Consider the following 26765-nt stretch of genomic DNA (forward strand, 5'->3'; position numbering starts at 1 on the left):
CGTTATGGGAATCCCTAGGCTGCCCGAGGATTCGGGAGCGCGCTCTGGGCCCGAGTCTGTGTGTGGCTGTGTGTGGCTGTGACTGCCGTGTCTCCACCAAAGGGGGCGGCCTGGGGAAGCAGGCAGGGCGTTCTCGGTGAAAGGCCCAGAGTCTAGCCCCACCAGACGAACATCAGCTGCCGTCTGGTGTCAGAACTTTGGCATCACAGCTCAAGGCAAGGTGAGGAAAACGCACCTGTCCCCTGGCCCTTCCCCAGGGACATTACCCCTTGGCGGGGACAAAGACCACAAAGCCTCAGGACCACTGGAGCGGGGCCCCTCGTGCCAGCCCTGTCTGCCAGCAGGGGCTTAGGAAAACAGCGGGTGAAAGAGACCTTGCGATCTTGGGAGAGGAAATCTGGGAAGAGGAGGGGTGGGTCGGAGTCCCGATTTCTGAAGAATTGAAACTTTCGCATTTCCCCTCGCCAACCACAGCTTTTCCAGGCCGAGTGCGGGCGGGGGGGGCCCCACCCCGGTGTCGGATGTCTGCAAATCTGGGGCACTGGGTGAGTGTGGGAGGGAAAACAGTAGGGCGCAGACTCCACAGGCAAAAGTGCTGACTGTCACCCCCTCCCCTGGGGCTGGCAGGGCCACCTTGAGAAAGTCTGGGCCTCCCTTTCCTGTTATATAGAGAACTACGGCGAGCAGCCTTTAGAATCGCCGTCAGAGGTCAACTGTCTAACCATCCGCCGGGTGCACAGATGCCCCCCCCTCCCAACCCTCCCGGTCATGTCAGCACAACGGGCTCTCCTGAAACCTTTGATCACGGCTCCTCATTCTTCGGGATGGCTGACACCTGCCTGTAAGGGCCCTCTTCCTGAAGCATGCACCCCAGTATCTGATAACGTGAATAACTCCTATTCGCAGGTACAGTGCCATGCATCTTATGTCTTCTACTCCAGTTGTAACTCAATCCTTATTAAAGGTTGCTTTTATTATCCCCCTCTTACAGCTGAGTAAGTTGTGGATCAGAGAGGTCAAGTCATTTGCCCAAGGTTGCCCAGCTAGGGAGCCATACGAAGACCCAGATGTGTCTGACCTTAGAACTGAAGTCCTTCCCTTTCTACCTTAAGGGATCCCTAACACCATTAATACGGACGGTTATCATTTGTTTAGTGTTTAACGATGTGGCAGAGAGTTTGAACACATGATCTCTAGGGACTGCCCTACAAAGTATGCATAATTTCATTATTATATATATGTTTATTTATTCCTGAGAGAGCACGAGTGGAGGAGGGGCGGGGGGGTGGACGGAGGACCCGAAGCAGGCTTTGCGCTGACGGCAGCCAGCCCGATGAGGGGCTCGAACTCACAGACCGTGAGAGCGTGACCTGAGCTGAAGTTGGAGGCTCAACTTCAACAGTCAGGCGCCCCTGATTATTATCATTTTAATGGCCATTCTTTTCGGAAATAAAGACACTAAGCCTCCGCTGGTAAGTCACCTGCCTAGGGGCACACGTGGACAGGTGCAGAGCAGGGGCGACGTCAAGCCTTCTAGCCGCACGGCCCTCATCCCCCCCTACTGCACCCCACAACCACCCGAGGGGGCTTCCAGAGGCCAAGCGACAAGGGGCGCGAAAAGTGCTCTGTCGTGGCCATAGCCCCTGGGGCAGCGCTTCTCAGAGCGTGCCCCCCAGACTTCCGGTATCAGAATGATCCAGGCCTTGGAAACACAGACTCTTTCACTTTGAGCAAGGGCCCCAAATGGTTCTGACGTAACACCCGCTTCTGGAATCAACCCCTTCACCCTCCCTGCCAGCCGTCTCCCCTCCTGCCCTGTGCCCACCTCACGTCCCACTGCCACCCCTCGCCGGCCTCTCCTCAGAGCTTGTCGCATGGCCTGTGTCCTCACTTGTCACCGGTTGTGCCTGGCATCACGTTGTGTCTCCCCCCCACCCATGCTACTCTCAGCTCTCACCTTCCTGGCCTCTGCTCACCTGGACGGATGGGACCACACGTGTGCTCCTGGGGGGAAGCAGAGCACAGCCCTGCCCTCAGTGGGACCAAACAGACATGCTTACAGAGGGTCGGGGCCCAGCTCCCCCTCAGCCCCTCCCCCACAAGCACCAACACCCCCACCCGGCCTTTACCTGGGAGGCCCAGGTCTCCTTTGTCTCCTTTAGCCCCAGGTTCGCCTTTCGGGCCAGCGAGTCCCCCGTCACCTTTGCTGCCCTTCTCTCCTTGCCGTCCTGGGGTGCCTGGGCAGAGAATGGCCAACAAGATGGGCTCCCGCCGCCCTCCCAAGGAGGACTCAGGAGCCGCCCACGGGCTGTTCAGCAGTGGGGCAGGGGGCGTTTTGAAAAGAAAAGAAAGGGGCCTCTGGAAGAAGTCCGGGGGATGTTAGGTCATAAGACTCCAGAGCAGAGGACTGTGGGAGGGCACCGAACCCCTGGGGCTGTGGGTGGGAATGTGGGGAGGGGGGACCCGGGCAACTGGCTCAGCACCTCAGCCAAGGCAGGGCTGAGCCCAGGCAGGGGAAACACGCGTTACCAGGGGTTCCTTGTTTCCCTGGAGTGCCGCTGGGTCCTTGGAGGCCTGCGGAGAAGGAAAGAAGAATTAGTCACAGTGTTCCAGGCTCTTCCATCAGCTGACGTTCTAGAACCTGTAGGAGGGGACGAGGGCCCAGCACGAGGGGAGGGACTTCGGTCTGTCTCATTCTCTGTCTCTCACACACACACAGACACCCCAACGGTATCAACATTCACCCTTCACAACAGCAAGAAAAAGAGAGATTGAGAGAGAGAGAGAGAGAGAGAGACAGAGGAAAGAAAAGGCTGAGTTGTTAGACACAAGGGTGTAAACGAGCCAGGCCCCTGCCTCCTGACTCCCCCCGCCCGCGCACTCACCCAGCCCCTGCCCACCTGCCTCTCCCTTGATTCCAGGCGGACCTTGGAGTCCCGGGAGGCCTGGAAAGGAAAAGGAATTCAGAACGTGGCCTGGACAAGGAGGAGAAAAAGGATTATGGGGCCGGTAGACAGACGCCCGTATCTGTGGCTCCTTGGCGTGTCTCGGTCCCCTCAGTCCCCCTCTCAGCCGGTGGCCTTGGCAGGCCGGGGATGCCAGACGTGCCCTGGGCCCCTTTTGACCTGGAAGACCTGAAGAAGAGGGGCACAGACACCAAGGGGCCAACCCACGAGGTGGGGTGACAAGGCCACTTATCACACCTTTATGTATTCAACGAACTGTCGCTGAGCACCGAGAACGGGCCAAACGGTGTGGGCAAGAAAAGGAAAGGCAGGGCTCCTTCCTACAAGAAGCTCAGGGCCGAACAGGCGAAACGCAGGCGTATCGATGACGTCACCCGAGGGAGGCTGCGTCACACAGACCTCGCGCGAATCTCTCCCTCATTTGGAGCCTCAGCTTGCTCGTCCGTGAAATGGGGCTAATATGCCAGCTCTGCGGGGCTGTCCCGGAGGCAGGCTCTGGATAAACGGAACCTGCTTTTGCTGCACCTTGCGCGCGGTTCTGTGCCTTTCCCAGGGCTGTGTTGCAGGCTCGAGACGCACAGCACCCTGGGAGCGCGGGACGTCCTGTCCTAGTCCGTTCGGGCTGCTGTAGCAAAACACCGCAGGGCGGGTGGCTTTGAAACGACAGACATTCATTTCTCCCTGTCCTGCAGGCGGGAAGCGCAAGGTCCTAGATCCAAGAGCTGGTGTGGTCGGGTTCTGGAGAGGGCCCTCTTCTGGGTTGCAGACCACTAACTTCTCGCTGTGTCCTCACGCGACGGTGGGGAGCTGAGGGAGCTCGTTGGGGTCCCTTTGATAAGGGCACGAATCCCCTTCAGGAGGGCCCCGCCTTCAGGACTGAATCCCCCTTCTAAAGACCCCACCTCCTAACGCTGTCGCTTCGGATGTTAGGTTTTCAACGTATGAATTTTCATGAGAGAAAAACACTCAGGCCGTGGCTCGTCCCCCACATCTCCACGAGGGGGGTGACTTTCTGAGAGGCGTGGCTTTGCCTGAGCTCACACATGTGGAGAGAGGCCGGCAGATTCCAGGTCTCCCGATGGCAAAGCCTATCCCCGTGTCAGGGCACCACGATGACAAGGCCTCTGACATGCTTTCTACTTCAGGGTAGAGCCCCAGTCTGATTGGTGGGACCCATGATGCCATATCTCTCCTACGTGCACAAGACGGGGGGGTGGGGCGGGCAGAAGCAAGGAAGCAGAGCAGGGGACTAGGGTCCCTCTCACACAAATCTCAGGGAAGAACACTGGAGAATCAGCTCAGGCTCTGACCGCTGGCCCCCACTGACCAGCCTTTCACATGGCCTAGCCCGTTTTCCCGTGTCACATGGGAATGCCACCACCTGCCTCACAGGGTCCTCAGGGGACCACATGGGGTCATGGGACACGGTAAAAACCCAGGGAAAGTGAGCCTTGCTACACTTACCAGCCAAAGGAAAGAGGCAAGAAGTCCAGAGACCCTGCGAGTACAGGGCTCAAGGCCAGAGGCTCCGGCCCCTGGCCCTTTAGGAGTAGTGCCCCACTTGTTGATAGGACAGGTCGAGGCGAGTCCCTAGGATCCTATGCCCGTCAATATGGCTCTTTCCCACCACAGGCTACACAAGCTGTACCAGCTCTGCTGCGGTGGCCTGGCCCCCGGGGCGGGAACGGGACTCAGGCTGCGGAGTCCGACTCTGCCCCTCCAACTTTGCCTGAGTTAGCTTGAGTAAGTCAACGTCCCTCTGAGCCTGCTTCCTCACCTGTGAAACGGGGGTAATAGCAGCAGCCACTTGGGGTTAGCGTGAGGAGTCAACAAAAATACGTAGCTAGGGGTGCCCCCTTCACCTCCCCTGACCCAGGCCGGCCTAGTCCCCGCCGCTCCCAGCCTGTCTTCCAACTCTGCTCCTCTCTTGCACTCCAGCACGTGGGTCTGCCTTCTTTGCCTTCCTACGCTCACCAAACCCCCTTCCTACCTCAGGGCCTTTGCACATGTGGGTCTCTGTCTGGAACCCATATTTCCTGACACCTTCTGCTCATACTCAGGTCAAGGCCACTAGGTGTCTCTGGGAAACCCCTTCACGTGCCGGGGTTAGGCCCATTCTGTGCCCTCCTTACCTAGGGAGTTGTCCCAGTCTATCAGAGCAGAAGGGGCTGGAACCAAATCATGCTTCCCTGGGGGCAGGGGTTCTGTCTGTCTGTTTTTTTTTTTTTTTTAATTTTTTTTTTCAACATTTATTTATTTTTGGGACAGAGAGAGACAGAGCATGAACGGGGGAGGGGCAGAGAGAGAGGGAGACACAGAATCGGAAACAGGCTCCACGCTCTGAGCCATCAGCCCAGAGCCCGACGCGGGGCTCGAACTCCCGGACCACGAGATCGTGACCTGGCTGAAGTCAGACGCTTAACCGACTGCGCCACCCAGGCGCCCCTCTGTCTGTCTTTTTATGTCTGCGTTCCCAGTGGCTGGACGTTGCCTGGTCCTTAAGAGGCTTTCAGTAAATATGTGTTGGAAAGTCCGGAACACACAGGGGAGGGAAAGAGGTGTGGGTGGGTTCCACATCACCCTTTCCCCAAACTTGACTTAGGTGCAGCTCCCCTCTCCATCCCCGCTGTTCTGGAAGCTTGGGCCAGAGTGCAGTTTCGCGGCAGGCTGCCTCAGGGCCAAACCGGTCATCCTGAGCCCAGCACCCAAACGTCCTCTGGGATCCACCTATTGGTCACCAGGGGCCTTTGCAGGAAAATGTGCCTTTGGGGAGCCCTACCCAGGCGAGGCAGGCCATGGGGGAGGGGAGAGAGATTGCAGCCTCCCCTGGGTGGGCCAGGGTGGTGGGGGACGCTGGGAAGGTACTGGTGGTGGGGGCGTTGCTGAGCTCCAGCTGCTAGAATCAGTTTCCAGCCTCTGGTTTCTGGGCCACAGAAGAGAGAGAAAGGGATAAAGAGGTAGTCAGAGACAGAGAGAGGCTTCGAGAGACATGGAGAGAGAGTACTGGAGATTATATACATACATACACGTAGAGAATCTTCCTTGACTCGCAATGGGCTTACGTCCCGATATACACAACATAAACTGAAAATATGCTAAGTCGAAAATGCATTTAATGCGCCTAAACTACGGCCCGTGACAGCTCAACCTCACCCACCGTAAACATGCTCAGAACACTGACATCAGCCTACAGTTGGGCAAAGTCATCTCACGCAAGCCCACTTTATAACACGGTGTCGGCCCTGTCATGTAACTTCCTGACTAGGGTACTGAAAGGGAGGGTCAGGATGGCTGTCTGGGGACAGAGTGGTTGTCAGCGGCGTGGTTGTTTGCGACCAGGAGCTGCCCCGCCCAGCTTCGCGAGAGAGCGTCGTCCTGCCTGTCGCTAGCCCGGAAAAGATCCAAATCCAAAATTCAAGGTACAGTACCTGCTGAATGTGTATCACTTTGGCACCGTGGTAAAGTCAAGAAATCGTAACTGGAGCCACTGTATGTCAGCGACTGTGTGTACGTTCACACACAGAGAGAGAGACAGAGACAGAGGGACAGAAGGGAGGCCGCTCTCCACCCTGAGGGTGAGCTGGGCTCTGTGTCTTGTTCCTGGAGCACTGGGCCTGGGGCAGGTGATGGAGCAGATTTTAAACGTCAGACTAAACCCGCTGGGTTGACAAGAGGTGTAAGCCCCCATCATGTTGGCTACGGCAGTAGAAGCTGTTGGAACAGCATCTCCTTGGAGGGGAGGAGACGACGTTCAATCAGGCCGGGACTGCCCCGGAATTAGCGCATTCAATCTGCCCCAGAAAATAACAAAGCAAATAGTAACAACAGATAACAGCAGTGACACTATCGAATGCTTCCTCTGAGCTGGGCGTTGGGCTAAGCATGTTTACCTTCATCATTTTAATTCTCGCACCAATCCCGGGAGGTCCTGGGATTATCCCCTGCTGCGAGGGGAGAACACAGAACTCAGAAATGTTAAGTGACTGGTTCAAGGCCACCCAGCTCCAGAGGGAGCCACTGTTTGTCCCGGTGCGATAGTCACACAGTGCACACTCGTGCTGCTGCCTCAAAACTCTTCCTGGCCAGCTGGGGCGCCCAGGTGGCTCAAATAGTTAAGCGTCTGACTCTTGGTTTCGGCTCAAGTCATGATCTCACGGTTCGTGGGTTCAAGCCCCGCATCCGGCTCTGCACTGGGGGTACAGAGCCTGCTTGGGATTCTCTGTCTCCCTTTCTCCCCTGTGCGCACGTGCGAGCTCTCTCTCTCTCTCTCTCTCTCTCTCTCTTTCTCTCAATATCTCTATCAAAAAAATAAATAAACACTGAAAAATAAACAACACAACTCTTCCTGGCCAGCAGCGTGATCTGGGCCATTATGTGAAAAATTCTGAAGCCAAGGAGTTCTGTCCCAAGAAGACCGTGTACCCTTATCTTCCGGGTGGAATTTCAACCGCTCAGGTGACAGAAAGGAGTAGGACGTGAATGAAGCGTGTGCCCACGTGTGCGACGAAACCCGCGTGTGTTCAAGGAGAAAGAGAAAGCAGCCGAGGGGGTTGTCCTCAGAGAGCACTTGCCATTGTCAGACATTCGTGGCCCGCCCCTTCCCGTGACTCTTCCAGCATCCCTGTGGAGTGATCCCAATTGTCTTCCTTAGTTTTGACACCAGTGAGCGGCTGAGGGTCCAGAAAAGTTAAGTACCTGGCCTCAAGTCACACAGCTGGCAAGCAGCAGACCTGGGATTAGAGGCTGCCCCTCCCGTTACGGTCCACCCCTTCCCCCATGTCATTACGGTGCTCTAGGAGACGCGAGTTGTGCGGCCCTGTCAACAATCACGGCAAGGTGGGGAGACAAGCTAGGTGTTGGGTAATCAGCCCTGGAAACAGTGCTTATGGGAGACAGAGGGGGAGTCCTGCATGGGCAGCAGGGACACCAGTAGGAGAGGGAGCAGGGGGGAAGCACGTGGGCTGGCCTTGGAAGGTGGCTTAGAATCGGCTGGGCGCGGTGGATGGAGAGGTCACTTCTCATTTCAGGCAAGGAGCAGGGTAGAGGCCCAGAGGCTGGGAGTCCCAGCATGGTCAGGGAACAGAAAGCAGACGCGACTGAGGACCAGTGAGTTTGTAGGGGGGCTCTGGAGGCCGGTGGGAGGTAAGCTGGGGTTGAGGCCCAGAAAGGCACAGGCCCAGGAGCCCCTGGGGGAAGGCTGTGGGGAGCGGGCGATGTGGGTCAGAGCAGAAAAGAACGTACCTGGAGCGCCTCGTTCCCCTTTGATCCCGAACAGCTCTGCAAGGGGAGAAGAGAGGGTTGTAGGCTGGGCCGGGCGGGCGCACCCAGCTCAGAGCTGGAAGGTTGTGTGCCCTCGGGGCTGAGGAGCAGGGGCTTTGGGCAAATGGGGGATTTGGACAACAGGGTCCCAATGCTCGGGTATTTTCCAGGAATGAATGTTTTCGAGAAAGCCGGATGTTTGGTTGCAGGTAGTGGTCTGCACCGGAGAGCTGTAGATCCCTGGGAGCTGCAGAGGTGTGGAGAGAAGGTTGAGACCCCCGGAGTCTCCCCTGTGTGGTCAGAAGACCTTGGAGCCAAACCCATGAAGGAAGAGCCTCAGGTTAAAGGCCGGGCCCCTCTTGCGGATCACCACCTTCGTATGTCACGAAGAGAGGGCTGGTCCCGGTGTCTGAGCGGCTAAGCCTGGACTCCGCCCATCTACCACGGCCCGTCACCTCTCCTCACATCAGGGCTCGGCCTCTGTCTGCACTCACGATGCAGCCTCGGAGGGATTTGCCCACCTGGACCCTGAGTCCTTTCAGCACGTGCTCCCCTGGGCACAGAGCCACCGTCATGGAACCAGCCCCCAAGGCCGAGCCCGTCCCAGAGACAGAAGAGCCGGAGCTCCCGGCCACAGTGTGAACCCTGCAAACAGTCAGATCACACCTAGGAGCCGGTTTGGTCCAGATCAGCTCTTCCTGTGCGGGCACAGCCAGAGGGTGGCAGGTGCAATGGTGGACAGCCTCGCCTGGCCCAGGGAAGACCGAGGGAAGGCGGAGGGCACTGGCATCTCTACCGTCCGCTCTGTTTTCTCCCGTGTGCAGCCCTATCTTCCAAGCCACCACACTTCCCCAGCAGGCCCACTGCTCCCTCTCTCCAGGGTTCCCACGTGACCTGGACCGGCTTGGTGCCTTCCGTGATGCTCTCTTCAGCCACGTGCCAGTATTAGTTGGCTGCACGGGAGTGGTCTTGGGAATCGTCCCAGGCTCTGTGTTTTACCCACCTTCCCAAACATTCTAGATCCATCTGTGGGCTTTGTGACTAAGACCTGGCCTTGGGCCGGTTGCTCTGGTCCCTGGCTCTCGGAGGTCATACTCTGCTTGGATAGGGCACTTGCAACCTAGGTTCTTGACCCACCTGTCTGCAGCCCCCGATGGGGCTGTAACCTCATGCCCGTCCATTTGGCTCTCACCCCTTGTCTGGGGCCCCAGGGTCTCATACTCTGGGTTCTGGAATGCTCTCTTTGCCGGGGAAGGACTTTCAGGTCCAAAGATCCCCTTGCCCATGAACCAGCAGCCCCTACTTTCCATCCTCTGAAGGGTCCCGGTGCAAGGGGAGGGGGCCAAACCTGGGTTTCGAGTGAAGTTGTCCACCTTCCGCAGCAGATGCTCCTGCCTGGTGCGGACCTGGGTGATCTGGGTCTGTAAGACTTGCAGCCCCAGCGCGCCCCCAGGGAGGTGCGGGATGGGCATTGACTGGAGCAGAGAGAAGGACGGGCTGTCCTCGGCGGCCAGTGTTCCATTGGTGAAGTGCATCTCCAGGGCCCAGAGCCGCTCCTGAAGATTCAGAACTGGACACCCCACCCCCACCCCACAACACTCTTAGGGACCTCATTAAAGCCCCGGGCATGTGAGCATGTCCCTAACATTCCTGTGTCATATGTGCATGGCTTCTGTGGGTCCTGAATACTAAACACACATGTCATGTGCTGTGAGGACCTAACGTGAGCACAGAGCTCTTTCCACATCTTGCACATGTGTGCTTTATACCGGGCATGACATTACATGTCATAGAATATTCCTGCGTGGTCTAGGGATGTACCCACAGCATTACGATCAACCTTCAGCCTTCCTGGATACTCTGGGTGTGAACGTATGATGACTAATGTACTGGTGTGATCTAATCATATGTGACCTTAATATGTGAGTGACGCATGTTTATGACAGCTGAGCACACGATGTTCTTGCGTGACTTCAGTGTCTGCAGGTGGAATTGCTTCATGACCTTAACATTTGGACTGGGGACACTTTGAAAGTAAGATCATGTTAAAATGAACAATCGGGGGTCCCCCGGGGGGGTGCTCAGTCGATGAAGCGTCCGACTTCCGCTCAGGCCATGATCTCGCGGTTCACGAGTTTGAGCCCCGCATGGGGCTCTGTGCTGACAGCTTGGAGTCTGGAGCCTGCTCCGGATCGGATTCTGTGTCTCCCTCTCTCTCTCTCTCTCTCTCTCTCTGCCCCTCCCAACTCACACTCTGTCTCTGTCTCTCTCTCAAAAATAAATAAAAACATTTTAAAAATTTAAAAAATAATAAAAATAAAATGAACAATCCGCTCAATAGAGCCCTTTCACACCCAGACGCTGGGGATCCTTGATGAAAGACGCACATGACATCCTGGGTGAAGTTATCGCACTGTTCACTGCTCTAGACACACACAGGTTTACATGTGCTTTCTCTCTCTGTCTCTCTCTCAATCTGTCTCTGTCTCTGTCTCTTTCTCTCATACACACACACACACACACACACACACACACACTCTTCCCTGGCCACCCCCCACCCCCTCCATCAATGTAGCTGCCCAGGGACTAAGAACTCTCTCTCTCCGCAGGTGACCCCAGGGCTCTTCGCTCAAACCTGAGCCCTTTGTGAGCCCAGGAAGCACCAGACAGCACCAGATCTCTTTACCTTTTACCACCAGCAGCCCGGCACCTGCGGTGAGGAGAACCAGGTAGATGGCCACCATGACCGTGAAGCAGTTAACCGCCTTTCTCTTCCTGGACTTCGGATCTGAAACACAACCCCGGTAGAAGGTGGCTATTGTAGAAGGCAGAGAACAGGGAACCCCAAACTGCATCCAATTCCCCTCTGTGTGAGCAGAGGGCTCCCCGTGAGGTCGAGGGTAAAGACACAATGTCTCACTACCCCCAAGTCTTTCCCTGATCCTCCTCTTCCCACAAGCCAGGAGATGCCATCATCGGTCACTCACTGGTATGCTGGGCACACAAACACCCATGCCACACGTCATCGGTTGGAAGAGTACAGTCCTTAAACCAGGCTCACTGCCAAAGCCCCTTCCAGTGCCTGGAAGTAGAGGGCTCTCAAGAGACGTTCGGCGGATGAATTAATGAGTGAACATACTTAAATTTCAAAACTTTGGGAGGAGGATGCTTGTTGCCTCTTTATAAACTGTGGGTGAGGTTCAGAGAAGTTGAAAAACCTATCAGGTCGTGAGATGCAGATCTGGAAATCAGGTTCAGGCTTTGGCTTTCTTTGTCTTTAGATTATGTAATTATAAAAACACAACCTGCTTAATATAATTTATCAAACAATATAGAGAGCATTGCAAAGGTTAATGATCTTGTCATCGGGGACTTCAGGGGACCTGAGTTCCTTGGCGTCCTAACCCACTGACATAAGCTTTGCTGGCGTTCTGGGGTGTGGCCTTCGCCCTGCTTATTCGTGGAAACTGACAAACCCGTACCCTGCTGAATGGACTTGTTTTTTCTTTCGATTTTACGCAGATGATGTCATATTACATATAATACAGCACGTTGCTTTCTGCAATGAGTGATTTTCTACGGACATTCCTCCAGTCTTTTGTTTGTTTGCCTTTTGTCTTTTTCTAGAGAGAGATTGGGCCATTCTTTTAACAGCTGCCTGATATTCCTTAAAGACAAGAGCCACAATTCTTGCGGATGATGTCTCCGTTGACAAGCTGTTTCCAGTTGGGGTGTTACAAAAAGAGGCCACGGTGGTTCTAACTCCAGTGTTTTCCCCATTCCAGCTTTCTCCCCACTTTGGGGCATCCAAAGGTGGGGAGCCGGCCTACTCGGTGCCAGGCACTGTCCTCTATTATCTCTAATGCTTCCCGCAATCCTGCAAGGTAGGTGTAATTATCCTTTTGTACAGACCTGGTGTTCAGAGAAGTCAGGGCAACACAACAGGCATGTGTCCCTGGGTCCGTCTCACCCCAAGGCCTGAGCTTCCCTCATCAACCTACACTGACAGTCGCCCTTGGAAAAATGCATTTGCAATGAACTCCAAGGGCAGGTGTGAAGGCAAAAGGGATCATAGGTGAACCTCCCAGGGGAGGGAGGCAGGGGTGGTGAACACATTTTTTTTTTTTGCTTTGTGGTAGGTGACGGTGTAGAGGAACCTCGCGTCTAGTTTCCATCACCTGTGGAACCGTTACTATTCTGCTGACGATCCTTCCAGCCACCTTCCAGAGCACATGTCTCTGCGTTGGCATCGTCTAATGCATGGTGGTCTCAAGATGGCTCTGGCAGAGGCAAGAGGAGTGGTTATTTGATTGGGTGGTTTTTGAGTTAGTGGCACTTGGTTACGCTTCGTCTAGCACAGAGTGTCCCCTGCACTGCCTCTCCCAAAAGGGGGGCCCACACGGCGGCCTCGGTGAGCACTCTAACACACAACTTGGCCAAGTCGCTTCCCTATCTTCAGCTCTCCAGTGGCTGTTCACTGCCCACTGTCCTGTTCACCTCCTGCCAGCCAGTTGTCCCGTGGCTACACCTCCACACCACACCCCACGTGGACCCTGACCAAGAGTCAGGCCGGACCACTCGTGGTGACACCCTTCTGATTCCAGGCCATGTATCTCCTCTGAGTACATGGCCCTGCCTCCTCCCTTCTGCGTGACTAATTCCCCCCTCATCTTTGGGGAGCACGGCGGAGCTCCTCCTGCTCCAGGACGCATTCTCTGACTCCCCTGGGTTAGGTGGGATCCCACTCTGCCTCCCCACATCGCCCTGGGTTTCCGCTTGGTGAGTCATCCATCTCCCTGAACCGTGTCTTGTTTATGTCTCAGTTTCCCCCCAATAGCCCGGAAGCTTCTCGGGCTGCCTTCTGGCACCAATGTGGTGTAGACCACACACGACGTGCTGGAAGATGAATATTCAACGGATGAATGAGTGGCCGCAGAGGTTGGGTGCTGAGCACGTGCAGAGTGGAGCACTGCCAGGTTAGAAGTGTTGGGAAAGCATCAGGAACGCAACCGCAGACCGAAGTCGGACGCTTAACCGATGCTTAACCCAGGCGCCCCAAACATAAATTTTAATATACGAAAAAATAGAGAATATAAAAAAGAACCAAACGGAAATTGTAGAACTTCAAACTACCAATTAAAAAAAGAATCTCACTGGATGGGCTCAACAGTGCAATAAATGTGATAAAGGAAAGAATCAATGAACTAAACGACAGAACAATAGAAGTTACCCTTTCTGGAAAACAGAGTAAATTGACTAAGAGAATAAATAAAGAGACTTAGAGACCTATGTATCAATAACAAAACACATAACATTCGTATCATTAAAGTCCCAGAGTGTGAAGCCGAAAAAAATATTTAAAGAAATAATGGTGGCAGAAAACTTCTCAAATCTGGCGAAAGTCACAAACCTACCAATTCAAGAAGCTGAGCAAACCCCAAACATGATAAATTCAAAGCACTCAATAACAAGACACATCACAAGTAAAAAAGCTGGGGAAAAAACAGCCCTACGTACCACGAAAATTAAAAATCTAAAGAAAAAGAAAAAATCTTGAAGGGAGCCAAGAAAAAATGACTCATGACCTATAGACATACCGATTTGAATGATAGCAGATTTCTCATCTGAAAGCGGAAGGGACATGACATTTTTCATGTGCTCAAAAAATGAATTATCAACTGTATCCAGTGAAAATATCCCTTAAGAATGAACAGGAAATAAAGATATTCTCAGATGAAGGAAAACTACACGAAGTTATTGCTGCTAGATCTACCTTTACAGAATGGCTAACAGAGGGCGCCTGTCTGGCTGTCAGTGGAGCTTGTGACTCTTAATCTCAGGGTTATGGGTTGGGTGTAGAGATTACTTAAAAATAAAATCTTGGGGCGCCTGGGTGGTTCAGTTGCTTAAGCGTCCAACTTCGGCTCAGATCATGATCTCACAGTTTGTGAGTTCGAGCCCCGCGTCAGGCTCTGTGCTGACAGCTCGGAGCCTGGACCCTGCTTCAGATTCTGTGTCTCCTTCTCTCTCTGCCCCTCCCCTGCTCGTGCTACCTCTCTCTCTCTCTCTGTCTCTGTCTCTCTCTCAAAAATAAACATTAAAAAAATTTTTTTTAATAAAAATAAAATCTTAAAAAAAAAAAAAGAAAGGAAGAATGGCCGAAGGAAGTTCTTCAGACAGAAAGGCAATGATAACAGCAGAAAGCATAGCACTTGCAAAAGGAAAGAAGAAGAAAAAAGAATGAGTAAACCTGGAGATGTGTTTAGGCCATCTCTCTCATGATTTTTTAATTTTTTTTTTTTTAACATTTATTTAGTTTTGAGACAGAGAGAGACAGAGCATGAACGGGGGAGGGTCAGAGAGAGGGAGACCCAGGATCTGAAACAGGCTCCAGGCTCTGAGCTGTCAGCACAGAGCCCGACGCGGGGCTCGAACCCACAGACCGTGAGATCGTGACCTGAGCCGAAGTCGGCCGCTTAACCAACTGAGCCACCCAGGCGCCCCTCTCATGATTTTTTAAAATCACAATTTTTTAAGTTGATTTCTTAACAATTTTTTTTAATGTTTATTTATTTTTGACAGAGAGAGAGAGAGACAGAGCGTGAGCACTGGAGGGGCAGAGAGAGAGAGGGAGACACAGAACTGGAAGCAGGCTCCAGGCTCCAGGCTGTCAGCTCAGAGCCCAAAGTGGGGCTCGAACTCACGAACTATGAGATTATGACCTGAGCCGAAGTCGGAGGCTTCACTGACTGAGCCACCCGGGCGCCCCTTTAAAATCACATTTGATGTTTGAAAAAAAAATCATAATTATGTGATACCTAGTGCATGTAGAAGAAATGTTTAAGATGGTTACATTTCAAAACTGAAAGGCTCAAAAGACATAAATGGAAATAAGATTTCTACACTTGACTGAAGGTGGTAGAATGTTGATGTCCATAGACTGTGATAAATTATATATGTACAGTGTAGTGCTCAGAAAAAAAAATTAAGAAAACTATTTCAAATGATAAACTAAAAACAAACAAAAAAAATATAAATAAGTTGGGGCGCCTGGGTGGCGCAGTCGGTTAAGCGTCCGACTTCAGCCAGGTCACGATCTCGCGGTCCGTGAGTTCGAGCCCCGCATCGGGCTCTGGGCTGATGGCTCGGAGCCTGGAGCCTGTTTCCGATTCTGTGCCTCCCTCTCTCTCTGCCCCTCGCCCGTTCATGCTCTGTCTCTCTCTGTCCCCAAAATAAATAAATAAACGTTGAAAAAAAATTAAAAAAATATATAAATAAGTCAAAATGGAATTCTAAAACATGTTCAAGCAACTCATAGGAAAGTAAGATAAGAAAAACTGGTAATGGGAAACAGAGGAACAAAGAGAAAATGCATAATAACATGGCAGATTTAAGCCCTAACACATCAATAATTACTTTAATGTAAATGGTTTAAAGATGTCAGTTAGGAGGCACCTGGGTGGCTTAGTCAGTTGGGCGTCTGACTCTTGATTTTGGCTCAGGTCTTGGTCTCACCGTCGTGGGATTGAGCCCCATGTCAGGCTCAGCATGGAGCATGGAGCCTGCTTGTGATTCTTTCTTTCTCTCCCTCTGTCCCTCTCCTGATTGTGTGCACGCGCGCTCTCTCTCTCTCTCTCTCTCAAAATAAATAAATAAACTTTAAAAAACAAACAAACCAATGAGAAGGCAGATAATGACAAAGTGGATTAAAAAGCATGACTCAACCATATGCTATCTCCAAGAAAGCAAACAACAGAGCTCCCATTTATATGAAGCAAAAATTGATATAACTGAAGGAGAAATCAATATATCCACGATAATACTGGGGATATCAGCATCCCACTCTCAGAAACTGATCAAAAATCAGCAAAGCTCTAGAAGAAATGAACAACAGCATAAACCAATAGAATCTAAAGAACAGTTACAGAATATTCCATGCAACAATAGCAGAATACACATTCTTTCCAGGCACACATGAGGTATTCACCAAGATAGGCTATCTCATGGGTCCTAAAACAAACCCCAACAAAATGAAAAGAAATGAAGTTGCACACAGTATGGTTCCTGACAATCGAATGAAAACAGAAATCGATAACAGGCAGACAAGGAAAACCTCTAGACACTTGGAAATTTTTTAAAAAATTAAATAATGTATGAGCTATAAGGTCATAAATATATTTTTTTTTTTTTGAGAGAGAGAGAAGGAGAGCAGAGGAAGGACAGACAGAAGGGGAGACCTAGAACCCCATGCAGGCACCGTGCTGTCAGTGCAGAGCCTGACATGGGGCTTGAACTGATGATCTGTGAAATCATGCCATGGACCAAAATCAGGAGTTGGATGCTTAACTGACTGAGCCACCCAGGTACCCCTTAAATAAAAATTTTTAAAAATACAACTGATTGAAAGTGAGAATACAGCATATCAAATTATTGGATTCAGCTATAGTAGCGCTGAGAAGGAAATTCATAGCAGCACTAAAGGCTGACATTACAAATAAGGAATGGTCTCAATCCAAGAAGCCAAGGTCCTAGCTCAAGAAATTGGAAGAGAGCAGCAAAACAAACCCTAAGCAACCAGAAACAAACAAACAAAAAATTAACAGAGATCAGAGCAGAAATCAATGAGATTTAAAATAGGAAAACGAAAGAGAGCATCAAAAGAACAAAACACTGGTTCCATGAATCAGATCAATAAAATCGATAAGGCTCTGGCAAGACTCACAAAGTTAAAAGAGGAAAAGACACAAATCATCAATGTAAGGACTCAAACAGGAGTTATCACCACAGTTTCTGCAGCCCGGAACAAGAAAATAAGAAAATCCTGTCACTGACTTTACGCTCACAACTTGGAAGAAATGAATCAATTTCTCAAAAACTGCAAACTACCAAAACTCAGCCAATAGGAAATACATAATAGGAATGTCCGTATATATTAAATAAACTTAATTCGTACCGAAAAAGCGCCTGAAAAAGAAATGGCAAGGCCCAGATAATTTTATTGGAACATCCTATCAAACCTTTAAGAGAATTAACACTAGCTTTACATACTCTCTTACAAGATAACGGAAGAGTAGAGAACAGTTCCTAACTCATTTTAGGAGGTCAGGATTATCTTGAAAATGCAAACCAAAGATAACATAAAAAAAGAGAACTGAATGGGGCGCCTGGGTGGCTTGGTTGGGCGGCCGACTTCGGCTCAGGTCATGATCTCGCGGTCCGTGAGTTCGAGCCCCGCGTCGGGCTCTGTGCTGACAGCTCAGAGCCTGGTGCCTGTTTCAGATTCTGTGTCTCCCTCTCTCTGACCCTCCCCCATTCATGCTCTCTCTCTCTATCTCAAAAATAAATAAAAACGTTAAAAAATTAAAAAAAAAAAAAAAAAGAGAACTGAAGATCAGTACCTTTCATGAAATGTGACATTAGAATCCTCCACAAAATATTAGTAAACCATGTTAAACAATGTATAAAAAGAATTTATATACCATGACTAAATGGGATTTCTAGGTATATAACTCTGATTCGATATCCAGAAATCAATCAGTATGATCCACCATATCAATGAGCTAAGGAAGAAAAATCAGATAACCATATAATGGACACAGAAAAAGCACTTGACAAAATCAAATTCATACTGAAACTCTCATAATTATAATTCATAATTCTAACTCTCTCTATAAATAATAAATTCATAAGTAAAAACTCTCAACAAACTAGAAATAAAATAGAATTTCCTGAACTTAAAAAAAAAAAAGGAGCATCTAATTGGGGTGCCTGGGTGGCTCAGTCAGTTAAGCGTTCAACTCTTGATTAGGGCTCAGGTCATGGTCTCACAGTTTGTGAGTTCAAGCCCCGCTTTGGGCTCCACTCTGACAGTGCAAAGCCTGCTTGGGATTCTCTCTCTTCCTGTCTCTCTGCCCTGCCTGTGTGCACGCGTGTGCTTCTTTTCTCTCTCTCTCAAAAATAAATAAATAAAACTTGAAAAAAAAAAAAAGGAGCATCTAAAAATATCTAAAGCTAACATGATACATAATAATGAAACAGGATCATTTGCTCTGAAGATTGGGAAGAAGGCACGGATGTCTGTTCTCACTCTCTTATTCAGTCACATGCTGATATACTCGTGACAAATAGGTGGAAATCGCAATTAAAACATAATGGCATTTACAGTCGCTCCAAAGGAAAGGAACTCTTTAGATATGAAGGCGACAAAACGTATACAGGAGGTGTAGGCTGAAAATTTGAATGCCCTGATTAAAAAACAAAACCAAACAAACAAAAACAGAGACCTAAATAAATGTGGAGATGCACTGTGTTCACGGATTGTAAGACTAAACATAGTAAGATGTCAGTTCTCCAAAACTGATCTGGAAGTGTAACACAATTCCGATAAAATCCCAGAAAGGTTTTTTTTTTTTGTAGGTATCAGTAGGCTTATGCTAAAATTTACATGGAAAGGTACAAACTGTAGAATAGCTAAAATCACCTTGAAAAAGAATAAAATGTGAGGAATAGCTACTTGATGTTTCGACATCGACAAGTATGGTGTAGTATTGGTTACAGGAGTAGAATTTAGTGATTCATCACTTACATATAACACCCAGTGCCCATCCCCAAAAGTGCCCTCCTTAATACTTATCACCCGTGGAGCCCATCCCCTCACCCACCTCCCCTATAAAACTTTTAGAATTAAACATAAGAGAAAACTTGTGGGCCCTCAGGCCAGGTGAAGAGGGCTTAGACTGTAAATCTGTAAATCTGTAAATCTATAAGTCTGTAAATCTGCAAAAGGGGAAATTAGACTGTAAATCTGTAAAAGGGAAAATTGCTAGGTAGGGCCTCCCCCATAGAATTAAATACTTTTGCTTTGTAAAAGACTGTTAAGAGGATGAAAAGACGCGTTACAGACTGGGAGAGAATATTTGCAGACATTAGCAGCCCTTAGGAAAATGCAAATCAAAATTACAATAGGATATCGCGATCAGGCACCCATCGGAATGGCTAAAATAAAAATAGTAAAAATACCAATTGCCAGCAAGGACTCAGAGAAACCGAGTCAGCTGTACGTCACTGGTGGGAACGTAACATGACACAGCCACGCTGGAAGACTAGATCAGCCGCTTCTTAAAAAACCAAACCCACACTTAGAATGCAGCCGCTGCACTTGGAGGCGTTTATCCCGGAGAAATGAAAACTTAGGCTTACACAAAAACTTTTTCATAAATGATCATAGCAGCTGTATTCGTAGTAGCTCCACGCTGGCAACAGTGTGTTATGTCTTTCAAGGGATGCATGGTGAGACACGCTGCGGTACATTCATATCATGGAGTAATACTCACGAGAAACAACACCCCTTAATAAAAAGAGCTGTTGATACATACACCAACTTGGATGGATCTCGAGGGAATCGTGCTAGGTGGAAAAACAGCCAATCTTAAAAAAGTTACATACTGTGTGATTCCGTTTATACACCATTCTTTAAACGGCAAAACTGTAGAATTGGGGAACTGATTGGTGATTGCCAGGGGACGCGGATCGCCGGTGGGGGGCGGTGAGGGGTATGTATGTATGTGTGGCTATAAAGATAACATGACACAGAGTCTTGTGATGCAACAGTTCAGTATTCTGATGCTGGTGATCGTTACACAAATATGCACATAGGATAAACTCGTAGAGAACTATTCACACACACACACACACACACACACACATGAATGCCTGAGCTCTATAAGTTGTACCAATATCCATTTCCCGGTTGTGATATTGTAGCTACGCAAGATGTTCTCATGGGGAGAAACCGGGTGGGGGGTCACAGAGACTTCCCTACACATGTTTTTGCAACTTTCTGTGAGTCTGTAATGGTTTCATAATAAAAAGCTAGGAAAAAAAGAACTCAAGGGTGGAGCTGGATGTCTAAAAGATGCTGAGAAATAGTGACGTGACAAAAACCAAAGTCAGAACAAGGACCCGGAGTGACAGCAATCTCATCAGCAGGGCTGACCCCGAATAGAGCCCAGTGTTCAGGTCTATTTGGAGAATATTTAAAATCATCTTTATTTTTTTTTTCAATGTTTTTATTTATTTTTGGGACAGAGAGAGACAGAGCATGAACGGGGGAGGGGCAGAGAGAGAGGGAGACACAGAATCGGAAACAGGCTCCAGGCTCTGAGCCATCAGCCCAGAGCCCGACGCGGGGCTCGAACTCCCGGACCGCGAGATCGTGACCTGGCTGAAGTCGGACGCTTAACCGACTTAAAATCATCTTTAGAGCAGGAAGAAGAGACAGCTAAACCCACCGCTGGGGGGGGGGGGGGGAGGGGGGTGCTTCCTGTTAAGCAGAACAAACAACTTTTCCACCCGTGTGTTGGGGTTTTCTCTGTCAAGAAGAATGTTCTGAAATTGGTGGGAAGGCGTACGAGAAGCAAGACGTGAGGCCCGAAATAGTGGAGGGCTCCGGGTGAGAGGTCCAGACAGATTCCATCCCACGGACCGCAAGAGCTTCCTAATGTGCTAACAGAGCTCCTTCTTGAGAAACCAGACACACTGGGGGAAAGACAGGAAGCCCCATAAAGAAAAAATGTCTGTAATTTTCCAAATTGCACAAATGCAATGCAAATTTTCCAAATGCACAGGAGCGCATCCCAGAAGGATACTGACACAGGGGACAAGGGGAGAGTTTCTTGTTCAAGGCCAGACGCTCTGCCGTTGAGGGGGAGGGTGAAGCTCGTACCGGTCCCCGAGGAAACACCGGGGGTTTTGGTGGGCCTTCTGCGCAGCAAGACCAGCGGTAGGTTGAGTCTCTTCAGAAAACGAAAGCCATCTTCAGGAGACATAAGGAAAGGGAGGGAGCGAGGGAGGAAGAAAGAAAGGAAGATGCTTGGAGCCATTTAGTGCTGAAGCAAGGAGTTTTATTCATTTCAGTAAGCCCTGAGGGGGTCACTATGTTACAGAGCCTCACAGTGATTACGGTTCATAACGGCATTCATCTGGAAAGTTCCATATGGCCCGCGATCTTTGTAGGAGAAGACAGGAAGTTGTCAATGCATTTAGAAAAATGTTCCTTCCAACGAAGCTGGAAGGTTTTGTTTGTGCGTTCGGTTTTTGGTCAGAATTTTAGTTAGCGGCCTCCGTAAACCAAGTCAGAAAGCTGGAATCCCTCCTTGAAGCTGGCCTCCCCCCTCACTTGCGTTGCCCCGCCATTAGAGTCCTACTGACGTGACTTCTAATATCTTTCCAGAGCATTCTCCCTTTCCCTTCCTCATAACCATTGCCTCTTATCGTCTCTTACTGCCATGCTTCTCTCTGTCCTCAGAGTTACTCTTTGTAGCTCGTCCTGTGTTTACATCCAGTAATCTCAAATGCAAACCAATGCCTCTTTGCCCAATGTTAAAAACGTTCAACGCTCCCCATTGCCTTCAGGACAAAGTCTAAATTAATTGGTCCTAGTCTCAGTCCCCTCTGAACTTCCCCACTCAGTGTTGACCCCACCTCATGGAACCATTTGTATTTCTCTAAATATCCCCTATGAATAGATCATAAACGTGTGGTCCTCTATTCCTGCTCCAGCGAGCATCTTCTGTCACTAATTCCCTTTATTCTTTAAACTTTAAAAGTTTTTTTTTTCAACGTTTATTTATTTTTGGGACAGAGAGAGACAGAGCATGAACGGGCGAGGGGCAGAGAGAGAGGGAGACACAGAATCGGAAACAGGCTCCAGGCTCCGAGCCATCAGCCCAGAGCCCGACGCGGGGCTCGAACTCCCGGACCGCGAGATCGTGACCTGGCTGAAGTCGGACGCTCAACCGACTGCGCCACCCAGGCGCCCCTATTCTTTAAACTTTAGAAGAGTTCCCACCTCTGACCTTCACATGAGACCAGGTTGGATCTGTCCATAGATCTGTCCTGTGCTGGTGGCAAATTGTTCAGAAATAGTTTACGGGTGGCCTCATCCTGCCATCCTCCTGCCACCACCAACGTGACTGAAGTCTCCCCATTTACTCTTGCTTGTTCCCTCGGTGCCGAGAACAGTGCCCAGCAGGTGCTGAATATGTTTGATCAGCTGACTTAGCTTGCACATTTTCAGTACCTTAAGAGGCACATATCGGCAATGCTGCATTCCCCCAAGTTCTGAATAGCCAACAATTATTAGAGGCATTTGCGTGCATGCATTCTCTGTTACCACACTGTAAATTCAGAACACCCAACCCCTCATCTTTGTACCCCCTTAAATCCCAGCCGGTGACCGCACGAACAAATGCTGGATGGGAGAGACAAATCAGGCCAGGGGACAGAACTTCGCTCGCTCTGAACATACAACTTCCAGAAAAGACTGGGAGCGGGAATGACTCGTTAGTTCAGAAGGCAATTCCGAAAGGATATTCTGCAATGGAAAACCAGAGATCCCCTGTGGAAAACACTCCCTGGTGACTTTAAAGTCTAGAAGATTTAAAAAATGCACCACCTGCATAACAATGAGGGGGGAAATAAAGAGGAGAGAGTTGCCTGAATTTTTAAAACCTGAAGCAAATCTAAGACAAACTCATTATGAAGCTACAAACATAGCCTAGCCCACACGAATTGGAGAAAGCACTCCCTGATCAACACATCAGTTATTATGGAAGTCACCTTAAAGAATTTTCAAGGAATTACATTAAATAACGACATGGCACTGGCTTTAGTTTTGTGGAAACTTTTCATCCCTCTTGTTTTGTTTTGCCATTTCATCGCACAATCTGTGTGTCCAACTAAGACACTAATAAAAAGGAGGAGCATATGGTAACTGCATTAATCTGGGGAAATTATTTGAGTACAATTTATTGCGAAGCTAAAAAAAGCAACCCCAACTATATGCTAACGATACAGCATCTATTACTAGCATTCTACGAATTCCAGATCGAAGCATTCCAGAAATGGATTAGTGAGAGTCGATGGTACAAACCTAGGCTTCCTATCACCTTGTCCATTCTCATGTTGCCAACAGAAAAAGTACATCACCAGGCAATGTCATTACTGGGAAGGAGTACTTTACCGTTGATTTCAAAGGTCTCCATTGCAGGGAACATGGTTTGGTTGATAGTTTCTCTTTCTCCAGTGCTAGCCAAGAACTCGTCCTCCTTGAGAATTTCTTTATTTTCCATTGTGAAGCTTTATAGATGGCCAAAAAGCCCTGGAGCCAGCAGAAACGTTCCCCTCAAGAGGAACCACTTGGGGGGAAAGATTGTTCCTATTTAACTACTGCAGCTAATTGTAGGACACACGGCACTTCCCTTTGGCTCTGACTTCTGAATCTGCAAAATGTTTCCTGACACGATCAGAATGGGACATTTCTCAAAAACAGGCTATTCACACGTGGAGCTCCTGCTCCGGGCGGCTGCTCGTTAAGGGGGGGTGGGGTGTCAAGGTGGCTTTAGGGCATAAATCACAGGTCCTTGGAACCACCCCTCGCTCCAGGCTCCTGAGAGCAGGGTGGTGGATGACCCCAAGGAGTATGTTTCCCTCCCTTCCCTCCGCCCAGAGCCCCGCCATCATCACCGACCCAGGACACTGTCCCAGGGCCTCTGCAGCTTACACTGATATCTCCCTCCTTTGAAGGCCTACTTTGGCCTCAGGGTTCATCTTTGCTCCTTAAAGTGTGGACCCGGGACCAGCAGCATCAGCATCACCTGGGAACTTGTTAGAAATGCAGTCTTGGGTTCCCGTCCCCATGTGAATCCACATCTACAGTTTCACTAGATTTCCGGGTGAGGTACATACACGCTGGAGAAGCACTTCTCTGTAGCACACATTGTGGGGTTTTTTTTTTTAATTTTTTTTCAACGTTTATTTATTTTGGGGACAGAGAGAGACAGAGCATGAACGGGGGAGGGGCAGAGAGAGAGGGAGACACGGAATCGGAAACAGGCTCCAGGCTCTGAGCCATCAGCCCAGAGCCCGACGCGGGGCTCGAACTCACGGACCGCGAGATCGTGACCTGGCTGAAGTCGGACGCTTAACCGACTGCGCCACCCAGGCGCCCCTAACACACATTGTGGGTTTTGATTCTGCTTCCCCTCGTATCTTCCCATGCTCTGTGTGGGTCCGCCCGTGTGCTTGCTCCGGCCCCAGTAAGACCTGGACTCCTGGAAGGGAGAAACCCCTTCCCTAGCTCCCTCTTGTCAGGCATTCCCCATCCTTCCTGGATGGATAGCCGGGTGGTGAAGCCACAGACCCTATAAGTTCAAGTGTTCGGGTTCGAATTCCACCTGCTCCTCAGAGGAGCTGTATGATCACGGGGACATCATGCGGGCTCCGAGCGCCTCGCTTTCCTCGATCGTAAACTATGTAGGATGGTGATATTCGTTTGGCTGTTGGCTAAAAGGATGAGACCGTGAATAACGGCCAGGATGGCACCTGGCAGGCAGTGGGTGCTCAGGGGGCATGGCTATGATCGCTAGAGACGTGAGCTTCCTGGTTTCCGGGGAGATGAAGGGAACGGCTTTTGCCTCAAAAGGAGCTCACCGTCCGGTATGAGGGGAGAAAGTGGATACAACCGAATTCTAGAAAACTGCTGTGAAAGGAGGCAGTCACTGAAGCCCCTGACAGAATGGTCTGGAGGCAGCGGGGCCACCAGAGAGCTTGCTGATCAGCTCCGGGTTCGAGGGCTGACCGGGGCTTTGCCTGGAGAGCGAGATGGGTGGGGGGTTCCCAGGTCAGAAGGGTGGCGAGTACAGAGCACAGGCAGGGCGGCCTCAGGGCCGAGGCGCCACGAGACTTTGGGGCTGCTTGGAACCCGAGAGGTGAGGAGGAGAGGTGGCCGGAGATGAGGCTGGGCCCCGCCGAGTCACTTTCTTTGGCCTGTGGCGTGTGACAGAAAGCCAAACGGGAAAGGAACTCAGGAAAGTGAGTTACTGGCAGTGCCCGCAAGGCAGAGGTCCTCAGTGGTGCCCGCGGTTTCAGTAATCAGGAAGTCCCTGGCTGGGGTTGAGGTGCGGGGAGCCGAAGCCAGCACAGGAAAGGTTAAAGGCGAGGAAAGGGAAGCAGCTATCAGCTCTAGTCAGAAGTCTGGGCCACAGAAGATAGTAGAGGCTGCGGGGGGTTGGGGGGAGGGGTTTCCCCTGCAGGAGGGCAATCCTCCAGGGACAGGAACCTGCTCATTTCGGCTCCCCCTGCCTGGTCAGCTCCTCTCTGGCCAGGCGTAACCCTCATTCCCGGTGGGCTAGTTGCGGAGTGCAGCATCCTTGGAGGGAGCATTTAGTGGATCTCAAACGTGGTTCTTTTGGCTCTAGATACGGGGCCAGAAAGACCTGGCCCACAAACCCAACCCTTTCATGAACTTGCCGGGTGACCTTGGGTGACTTTCACTTCTCTGGGCCTCAGCACCAAGTAATAGTGCATCGAACCATTAACGGGTGTCCAGGGTTTCTCAGGGCCCAGCACTGCGCTAAACACATGTGTTACTCAACACTCTCTACGACGTGCAACTAGCCTCAACTCTTGTGGTTAGAAAGTGAGGCCACCAGAATTGGAATCCAGGGTATTCTCTCTCTCTCTAGCCTGGTCTAGACCGAGTTTGATCCAGAAGCTGTAATCCAGTAGTCCACGCTGGAGGAGTTTCTCCCCACCCACCCCCCACCCCCGCAGCCTGAGATTCTGGTTATAACACAAGCCCCATGGCTGGATCTATGTGCAGCCAGGCTGGGGACCTTTGCACGCCCAAAAATAAAACAGTCACACGTAGCACATAGACGCGTAGGACTCCTTCCTGGAAGCATCCATTAGGGGGACCCATACAAAATTATTGCTATTCAGCTCTTTCTGACTTGTAGTAAATGGATACTTCATAGGATTCAAGCTAATCCTCTCGGCCTGCAGGGCGGGGCCTAGAATAAGGTCATTGAGGCACCAGCTTCCGGTGCAAAGAGATTCAGTAATCAAGGTCGTTAACATTTTAACACGATATTTTAAAAGCCACTTAAATGCAAAAAGCCCGTGATGAACAAAATGTCAGCATCTTAAAAAAAAAGACAGGATCCCACGCTGCATTTGCAATGATCCATCGCTTACTCTCCCGGGTCCCAGCGCTGCTCTTTACTAAGTTTCGGCGACCTCGTTTGCAAAAGGGGACACCGGTAGTTGCCCTGTTTGCCCACAGGGTGGGCATGAGGATCCGACAAAACAATAATAGCGTAAGCCTGTTTACCAGTGGAAGGGCCCTCAGGAGAGTGGCATCTCCTGTCAAGCCAGCATGTGATGTGAAACTCCTGCACTGTTAATAGGACCCTTAAAAATCCCTTATGTCTCCCATAAAGTACAAAACACGCAATTTGGGAAATACTGTACAGTCTCTTCTTAAGTGTCTTCCACTCAGACACTTTTATCTTTGGGAACAAGGATCGGGCAGTTTTTTTCTCTTGAGCACCGGATGAAATGGTTAACTTGCCTTTGGGACTGTGTTGTTCAAGAAATGCGGGGTTTTGGGGCGCCTGGGTGGCGCAGTCGGTTAAGCGTCCGACTTCAGCCAGGTCACGATCTTGCGGTCTGTGAGTTTGAGCCCCACGTCAGGCTCTG

At 50.3% G+C, this 26765-nt stretch overlaps 1 protein-coding gene across 2 annotated transcripts in view; it reads right to left on the minus strand.

Annotated features, from left to right (window-relative positions):
* Window positions 1-23444, minus strand: part of MARCO (macrophage receptor with collagenous structure) — a 39088-nt gene extending 15644 nt beyond the window's left edge. Inside the window, exons 1-7 of one of the 2 annotated variants that reach the window (XM_019837998.3) lie at window positions 23248-23444; window positions 10912-11013; window positions 9574-9795; window positions 8208-8243; window positions 2901-2945; window positions 2530-2574; window positions 2130-2237 (exon numbers count right to left, since the gene is read on the minus strand). In XM_019837998.3, coding sequence (XP_019693557.2) covers window positions 2130-2237; window positions 2530-2574; window positions 2901-2945; window positions 8208-8243; window positions 9574-9795; window positions 10912-11013; window positions 23248-23356 — 667 coding nt within the window. In that variant the 5' untranslated portion in view covers window positions 23357-23444. Of the gene's footprint in view, window positions 1-2129; window positions 2238-2529; window positions 2575-2900; window positions 2946-8207; window positions 8244-9573; window positions 9796-10911; window positions 11014-23157 lie in introns of both variants that reach the window. The other variant, XM_045033682.1, reaches the window with a different exon arrangement.
* Between the last annotated feature and the right edge of the window lie 3321 nt (window positions 23445-26765).

The sequence above is a fragment of the Felis catus genome, chromosome C1, assembly GCF_018350175.1.
Source record: "Felis catus isolate Fca126 chromosome C1, F.catus_Fca126_mat1.0, whole genome shotgun sequence".
NCBI lineage: Eukaryota > Metazoa > Chordata > Mammalia > Carnivora > Felidae > Felis > Felis catus.